Source organism: Condylura cristata, unplaced genomic scaffold (genome assembly GCF_000260355.1).
Source record: "Condylura cristata isolate star-nosed mole 26May11 unplaced genomic scaffold, ConCri1.0 scaffold00013, whole genome shotgun sequence".
NCBI lineage: Eukaryota > Metazoa > Chordata > Mammalia > Eulipotyphla > Talpidae > Condylura > Condylura cristata.
The window spans coordinates 8481081-8487731 of record NW_004567114.1 but is presented as its reverse complement, the minus strand read 5'-3'; the positions used below and the strand labels follow the sequence as shown (position 1 = coordinate 8487731).

The 6651-nt window shown below is 56.2% G+C and overlaps 1 protein-coding gene across 1 annotated transcript in view; it reads right to left on the bottom strand.

The window, feature by feature from the left end:
- The window catches only part of CCDC88C (coiled-coil domain containing 88C), a 115285-nt gene extending 108677 nt beyond the window's left edge, over positions 1 to 6608 (bottom strand). The window contains exons 1-2 of the mRNA XM_004682042.2: positions 6549 to 6608; positions 5715 to 5815 (exon numbers count right to left, since the gene is read on the bottom strand). Coding sequence (XP_004682099.1) covers positions 5715 to 5815; positions 6549 to 6608 — 161 coding nt within the window. The remainder of the gene's footprint in view (positions 1 to 5714; positions 5816 to 6548) is intronic.
- Positions 6609 to 6651: the final 43 nt, after the last annotated feature.

The following is a 6651-nucleotide window of genomic DNA, read 5'->3' as shown; positions in this document are numbered from 1 at the left end:
GTCCTATCCTATCGCCCAACTGCTGGTCCTGCCTGCAATTTGCATTCCAGGGACACAACGCAATGTTGCACCTAGAAAAAAAATGCTATGAATAAAGACAAATAATTCATGTGGGGGACCCCCAAAGTGTCATTTATTTTCCAGTCTCTGGCAAAAGTCAGGACTGGTTGAGATGAAAACTCAAAATCTGAATCATCATTCAGTCATCAGGACTCTTCTTGAAATCCTCTGCGTACTGGAAGCGAACAGACTCCAAGCAGCGGAGCGCCGACCTAGGGCGCCACACTGATGCCCTCCTTCCAGGCACCAGGAGCGTCTGCCTGCCCTGGGGTGAGGGAGCTGAGCCCCAGGGCTGGGCGGAGGGAGCCGGTCACCTGGCCGGAGGGCCAGCACGGGAGGGTGGTGGGGGCGGCGAGGAGCCCAGGCGGCACTGGCGTGCTCATCCAAAGCCAGCAGTGAATGCAAAACTGCCAAGAGACCACTTCAAGTGTACTAGGGCAATTCTTACTTTTGGAGACGCAGGCTATTCAAAATTCAAGCATTGAGCAAACACTGGATGGACACTGAGCGTACGCTGCAGTGTGTCTGCAAAGTCCTTTGTGCCTACATGCAGTATCAGCCATGCCAGGGCGCCGCAGACCTCTCCTGACCCGCCGCTGCTCCCCTCGGCAGTGGACTTCGTCGGTCGGCCTGTTCTGCTCCCCACTCTGTCTCTGGTGAAGCCTCTCGCCGCCCCTGCACTTCTGGCCTATACCCCAGCTCTGTATGCATCAATAAATAAATCTTTAAAAAAAAAAATCAGCTGTGGATTTTCTCCAGTTATCCTGTATCTACAAACCCCTCAACAGTCACACAGCTTCTCTGGGGCAACCAGAGAACCCCTTTTCAATTTTCATGGGACAGGACAACATTTCCTACTGTCCCCACACAGTAATGGAGCCTGGCCAAGCCATTTACATGTTACATGTTGCACTTGGAGCTATTCATTACTGAGAAAATAAAGGTGAACAGTTCAGTGGAGATTAATTTAGGAATAGAGGCGGCATTCAGTATCTAAACCGCAAAGGCATTTTTAGCCCCAGACAGCACCAAGCCCCAACAAAACAGTTTATCTGAAAGATGCAAGTCTCTCCCCTTACTCCAGCCGCCTAACGACGAGAAGCACCTTCATTAAGTGGCCCCCCCACAGCAAGCAGAACTGAGAGAACAAGCAAGGTTTTTCTGTGTTGTTGTTACAGCCCAGCTCACACTTAGGCAGGTGGGACCCCACCACCCGGGCACAGGGGGGAAGTCGCGCTGGGTGAGCTACCCCGGTGTGAGCAGAGGCACCCCACACCCCGCCTGGGCATCCCAGGAGACAGCAGGGGCCTCTGACATCCCTGCCTCTGCTCCCCCCAGCTCAGGGCAGCAGAAAGCTGGCAGCAAGGCACTCCGGAGCGCCTCACCCTTACTACGCTCCTTCCTCTAGCCAAGGCGCTCATCTCATGTGAAGACAGGTTCCTAGGAGACACATCGAAGCAAAAGCCAACTGTGCTAAGAACAGTCTGCAACCCTCTGCCCTGCACCGTGGAGGCCCCTCTGCGCTGCAGGGAACTGGACAGGAGACAGGGGTGCTGGTACAGGCCCCAGTGTGCACGCGAAGGCCAGGTCTGCACTGGTCGACGTGAGCCATCCTTGCTCCGCTACTCCAGGAAGAGGGCAGCATCGGGACCAAGTGCACCTGTGTCTCCCCACTGCCGTCACTCACAAGGGCCTTCTTGACAAGTCAGCCCCGGAACAAAAACACTCAGTCCCCCATCAGGGTGTCTACCCGGAGAGCAGGCCCTGATGCGCCCTACAACTTTTTTAAGGTTTACTTATGCATTCAAGAACCGGAGTACAGGGCAGAAGTTGGGGTGGGGGAGGGCCGTGGGGATTCATCAGAGATAGAGTAGGGGGCAGCACAGGCAGAGTGACTGATACACACTGCTGAGGGGAGTGGGGAGACAGGAGCGGTCTGCCGCGCCGCGTGGGTCATTCCCTGGCCGGGGATTGAACTAGCTTCACAGTGCTGAGCCCTAATCCCTTAATGCCACCAGGGAGGGCCTCTGCCCTAGAACTTTAAAGCAAAAGGTGTCCTTTAGGCTTAGCTATCCAGCCCTCAAGTTTTTAATCCTATTACAAAGGCTTCTTAAATGTAAAACTGAAGGGCTCCCTGGTGGCACAACGGGTTAAAACACAGCACTATGAAGCTGTCTTCAGCCACTGCGTGAGATGCATCCCCGGCCAGGGAGCTGACCCACAGGGCGCAGAAGACCTCTCCTGTCTCACCTGCTGCTCCGCTCAGCAGGTGTATTTCCGTCCATCCACCTGTTCTTCTCCCCACTCTGTCTCCAGTGAATCCACTTATCCCACCCCAAACCAAACCCACACACACTCTGGCCTATGTTCTTATATGCAATAAATAAATAAATTTTTAAAAAAGGCACAGGCTGCCATCAAAAAAGGAAACCAATGAAACTGCCAAATACAAATCTTTCTGCCTCCAACCACTTTGTGTCCACACTTTGCATTCAATAACAAGTATTTGCCTTTATCATCCTCAACGGTGACACCTGCAGAAGGGAAACTCCGCCCAGTACACACCTGGAGAAGCCGCCTTTGACAGGCCCAACTCTCCCACTGAGTGATCACTATACTTCCCAGGGCTGCGCGGTAGCGTGGGGGGTGAGGAAAGAGTCTGAAGGGAGCCCACAGCGCTGGTTTGCCACAGGCCTGGGGCGGGCACAGATCCGGTCCCTCATCCCCAGCTGCACTCAACAGCTGTCAGGGCCGGTCAGAAAGTGTCCACTCTCTCAGGTGGACAAGGCCAGGCACACATACGCCCGGCGCCCGGCTCCGGCTCTCGATGATGACTGACAGCGATTGGGCGTTTTCTGTAGGCATAATCTGGTTTAATCCTCCAAGTCTATAAAAAAAAAAAACCATCCCCTTATTTACAGATCAGGAAATTGAGGCTTAGAGAGAGCTGAAGTAATTTGCCCAAGGTAACAGGACTCATGCGTGGCAGAGATCCGAACCCGCCTGCCTGATGCCAGTCACCGCCCTGCTGTGCCCGCCCGACGAGACAGCCAGGTGTCCAAAGTGACCCAGCGACCCTGTTTTCCCCTGCGTCCCCAGCAGGAGACACCGAGGCTGGACGGCCAGAGGACTACTCAGCTCATTTCCCCAGGCGGCGCCACACGCCACTCAAGGCTCACTTTCACTCAGGGATTCTCCGAGACCTGGGCCTCCCCTGAAAGCTGGGCCCACAGGGCTTTCCTGCTTCCAGCACTGATGTCACCAGACTGGCAGCCTTCCTCAGGTGCCAGACAATGGCCAGGTACAGTCACGTGACCGCTAGCCAGTTTCCATATGGCGCTGGAGTGTCAGGTAACGCGCCTTTCATCTGCCCTCCTAGTTGGCTTGCTGCTCTCTGCCGTTTCCTCAGGTTCAACCAAGTGGGAAGAATTTATCAAATTCTAGGCCCATAGCACAGAACTCCTAGGAGGGGAGTAGGCAGAAGAGCGCCGTCTCCGAACCTCCTGGTTACCGGACAGCTCTCCAGTCCACACAAGCAAAAACACGCTGAGCTCAGTGTCAGGAGGGAGCACAGGCTTGGGCCCCCACCCCAAGAAACCCCTCCCAGTCCCTGCATGGAGGGGAGGGTCTAGGACTCACACAGAAACCCAGGGTCTAAGACTGGGGGGAACCGTAGACTGGGGAAGAGAAAACCTCCCCTGGGGAGCCTCCCGCCCCGGGGTGTGGGCACACCAGACACAGGGCAAGAGAGAGACGCTGCTTGTCCCCACAGCCAGCTCGGCAGGGAGGCACCCACCTGCCACTGCCGGGGGTTGGTGCCAGGGCCAACCCAGGCAGGCTGCCCAGGCTGGGGCACGAGGGCTGGAGTTCTTTTTTTAATTCTCCTGACTGATGTCATTTTTAGAGTGAAACGATAGACTTTAAGTTAGAGCTGAATGAGTTTTAAAAATGAAACCTCCTGGTCAACTTCTAGAACATTCCCACCACCTGCAGAGAGATCCCCTGCCCCGTGAAGAGCCAGCTTCCCGCACACCTTGAGATGTCCATCACCCGGAGCCAGGCTGCGTGGGCAGGTGAGTAAGCCCAGCACCTCTCTTTCCTCCTGGAAAGCCACCCACCCTCTGTCACTGGGGAGCCACTTCCTCTGACCCACAAGACACAGCAGCCCTGCTGGAAGCCTCAGAGCTGCGGACTTATCTGTTTCCCATTCTGGAAGGACGAACTTGGCCTATCACAGAGGAGAAAATAACACTAAATTGCTGAGCGGGGAGAGAAGCCCACCGGACCCAGCTCAGCCCTGGCCAAATGCAAACAAGCGAGAGCTGGCGTTTCTCAAAGGAGCAGCCAACAGGCTTTCCTGATTTACAAGCAAGTGGTAAACGCCGAGGAATTCCAGAGGTCAGGGAAGAAAGAGCAAAGAGTCCCAAGGCTTTTGTTGTCCCCTCTGCCTGGGTGTAAAAGCTGGATGAAAAGGCTGGGACACTGCTGGTTTTTTAATTAAACAGTCTTGGGCTTGGGTGAGGACAGGTTGAAATCTCACTGGTCACTGCAGCAAAGGAATCCAGTCATCCTGGGGTCTAACAGAATGGGGGAGGGTGGCCAGAACCTGATCACACCCTGGTGCAGTCCCCAGGAGACCCGGTTCACCCACGTCCCGGAATCGGATGACAGATTCGCCTAGTTAGAGCCTAATCAAACAGCAGGCTGGTAGCACCGGCGGTGCCTTAGGAAAAATTACGACCCAAGCATCTCTCCCGCAGCACCGCACCCAGTGACTTATTACAACAGAAGGGGGCTGTGCTCTTGGGAAATTTTTTAAAGCAGACTTTTCAGGGATGTCTGTTTAAACCACTTTCTGAATGTGCCGGAGTCAAATGCTGCTCCTCCCTCCTCCGTGCGCCCCAATGAAGCGAGCCTTTACGTAACAGGCTCCATTGGGCAACCTGCTTAGAGGCAGCCGGGCAGGTGAGCATGAGGGGACTGACCGCAGCCCGCCAGGCCAGCTCTCTTGGCTTCAAGCGCCTGCAAATCATACCAGCCCGATTCCAATACTCCCTCCAGTGTCTGAGTTAAAAACAATGCATTCAGCACCTACTGAAGTAGGCAGCTATCACAGGCACTCTGCACAGTTCAGCAACAGGAAAGGATGTGGTCACGCCGGCCCGCGCAAATGTAACTTCCACCAAGACCCTGCTTAATTCAAGCTCTAAGACAGAGGACCAGGGCATCCTGGAACACCAGCTCCACGGTGAGTGTAAATCCGCTTCATGAGAGGACTTAACCATGCCCACTTGATGAGCCCAACTGGCAGTGAAGGCGAGATGAAAGGGGCTAGAAACTTTACAGCCGCTCATGGATGAGCCAGGCCCACCCCGACACTTCCGGTAACCAGAGGCTCCCTTACCCCCAAAGGTTTTTTTTTCTTTTCTACCTGCGTGTTTTTGGCCAATCTCACAACGTTTGGAGCAGCCCTTCAAGTCCAACCTTCCTTCCTCAAGCATGCCACCAAGCTGCTGTCCAGTGTTCTCTGTACCCCCAAGGATGGCAAAAGGCACCCCAATACTGAGATACTAAGGCACCTTCTATTACCATCTTAAACACCATTTCCACAAATTTACTGCGCACTCCTGTCCTTCCTTCCCGAAATAACTTACATTTGCAACATGATTTGGTTCAAAAAGATGCCATCGGCTAAATCCATGTACATAGTCAGGTTGTCCCGGCTGCCGCTGCCGAATGGGCCAAAAGTTTTCACCTGTGAGGACGACAGGGAGAGGAAGGAGGGAAAGTCACCTCCCTGCGCTCACAGGGCCTGACGCCCTGGGGGGTGGGGTGGGGAGCCGGCAGGCAAGGGTGGGCGGAAGGGGTTCACCCGCGCGGGCGCCCAAGAGCACCCTTCTCTGGGGAGCCTCCTCCCCGCGCCAGGCAACGGTCGCGCGACAGCAGGAGGAAAACTTCCTCACCACTTTTCTCCAGCTCCCCAGAGCGGGAAGAAAAAAAAAAAGCAACAAAAAACCCCGAGACTTTTCAATAAATTTCTCACGTCTCAAATCCATTGGAAATCATCGCGCGCACCCCGGCCTGTACGCGTTCCCACACCCTGCCCCCCAATCCCCCCGCCATTCACCCGCTGGTCTCCGGGTTGCAAAAACGACACGAGGTTCGGGGACAGTGGGTCTCTTTCCTGAGCGGTCAAGCCGCGAGAGTTGGGGTGGCCACTCGACCCTGCCGGCTCCAGGGCGCCAGTCCAGCCCCGGGCTGGGAAACAGGTGTAGCCGCCCGGTGCCCGGCCGGCTCGAGAGCTCAGCGGGGTCCAGCCCCCCGCGCGCCGGCTCCAGGGTTGGGAACGCCTCCCGGCCCCAGGGCGCGGACCCCGACCCTGGCTGGGAACTTGCCGAGCGCCCGAGTCCCGAGGCTCCCCGCAGCCGCGAGCCGGCCGGGCGAGACGCCGGGGCCCCAACAATGGGGTGGGCAGCGGGGACACTCACCCAGGTCACCAGCGGGCTCTGCAGGAAGAGCTCCATGAGCTCCGAGACCGTCACGTCCATGCTGAGGCTGCGCCCGCCGCCGGCTCCGCGCCCCGCGTCCGGG